General features: G+C 42.6%; 1 protein-coding gene across 1 annotated transcript; it reads left to right on the forward strand.

Moving 5' to 3' along the window:
• Window positions 1–473: 473 nt before the first annotated feature.
• Window positions 474–1,111, forward strand: LOC109954019 (protein kinase C delta type-like; the record flags this gene model as incomplete). Its single annotated transcript, XM_020589448.1, has 2 exons — window positions 474–600; window positions 839–1,111. Coding segments are annotated over exons 1-2 (382 nt in total), but the record flags the coding sequence as incomplete, so codon positions are not given.
• Window positions 1,112–1,621: the final 510 nt, after the last annotated feature.

Below are 1,621 nucleotides of genomic sequence, written 5' to 3' on the forward strand. Positions count from 1 at the left end.
AAGTAATTGCGTTTTTCAGATGTGGCCTTTGGAGAACCTACGTCTAGACTGCAGTAAGAGATCAGTAAGCAAGTGATCTTAATTTGTGTTGTGGAAAAAAATCAACATAGAATAATCTGACAGTGTAAATGAGCAAAGAGGCTTGTTTGCCATTTCCTCAACATTGGGACTATTTGTTTATCACGCAACTTTGATGCCTCTGATTTTCTCTCTGTCTCATTCCCTCTTTCTGCTCTCGTGTGCACTGTTAGAGATTACCACTCTGTTCCTTATTCCCTCATTACTGGCAGGTAGTTTCCAAAGTTGTATCTTGAGCTGGAAACTTCTACTTCCTCTGTAGTTCCCGTCTGAGAACACTGGTAGCCACCGACTCTCTTCCTTCTTATTTTAAACGCACAACTTGAGCAATGCAAGTGCAAGATGAACATGTATGTGTGTGTGATGGCCTAACTGTCAGTCTTTGTTTCAGGGGGTTTAGGTGAGAGGTCACCATGGCACCCTTCCTCCGTATCGCTTTCAATGACTATGATGTGGGTGCTTTGTCTCCTCCGTCTGACCCTCCCATTTGTGCAGTCAAGATGAAGGAGTCTGTCAGCACAGGTATGTACAAATGCACACACACATATGCAATTATAATTTCTCTAGATGGAAGTGGCACAGTGAGTATAGGGAGACCAGATGTCCACAGTTTAATTGCCAGAACAGTCATCATCGGCTGGGTGCAGAAGTCCATAAGCAAAACAATGACTTTCTTCCAACTCCAGGTACTTAATGTGCTGGAGCCTCTCCTGTACTGTGACTATTTGGTCTGTGTGATTCTCCCAATGTTCTTTCACAGAGCGAGGAAAGACCTTGGTCCAGAGGAAGCCCACCATGTTTCCAGTCTGGAAGTCCGCTTTTGATGCCCACATCTATGAGGGACGTGTCATAGAAGTGGTCCTCATGCAGAATAATGAGGAGCCATTGGGTAAAGCCACAGTGGGTGTGTCTGTACTAGCAGAACGCTGTAAGAAGTCCAAAAACAACGGATGTGTCGAGTTCTGGGTGGATCTGCTTCCTTCAGGGAAGGTCCTCATGTCTGTACAGTTCTTCCTGGAGGATGTCGATGCAGGTAACACAGCTACATTATAAAGATCTTGAAATTTTGGTTTTAAATCTTTAGTATTTCTCTTCAACTTTGCACAAATAAAAAAGCAACAAGCAGTGGTGAGGTATAGAAAAAAAATCATTTGTAGTATTATCGATTGAGTTTAACCCTCAAAAAGAAAATCTGCTTGATCAGGACTGTGTGGGTGTGCTTTGAGCTGATTCCACTGACAGTGGCCTTAAGCGAGTAACCCCACAGCTGTCATTAGGTTTAGCTTCAAATACTGCTAAATCCTGTTTGGTACATGTGAATATGTGACTTCACCTTTATCCAACTAAGCTGAGCTCAGTTCAAACCAATGAAAAAGAACAGACAGATATCTCTGAAGTGAAATGTTCATAACTGAGAAAACTGTCAAGCTTCAGAAAATTGTGTGTTCTTGTTGGACCCCATCCCTCAAATTGAGTAGATACTCGAGAAAATGTTTTTATACAGCATTTAAAAAGATATTCCCTGACCGGGAATCGAACCCGG

This window comes from Monopterus albus, unplaced genomic scaffold (assembly GCF_001952655.1).
Source record: "Monopterus albus unplaced genomic scaffold, M_albus_1.0 scaffold2613.1, whole genome shotgun sequence".
Lineage (NCBI taxonomy): Eukaryota > Metazoa > Chordata > Actinopteri > Synbranchiformes > Synbranchidae > Monopterus > Monopterus albus.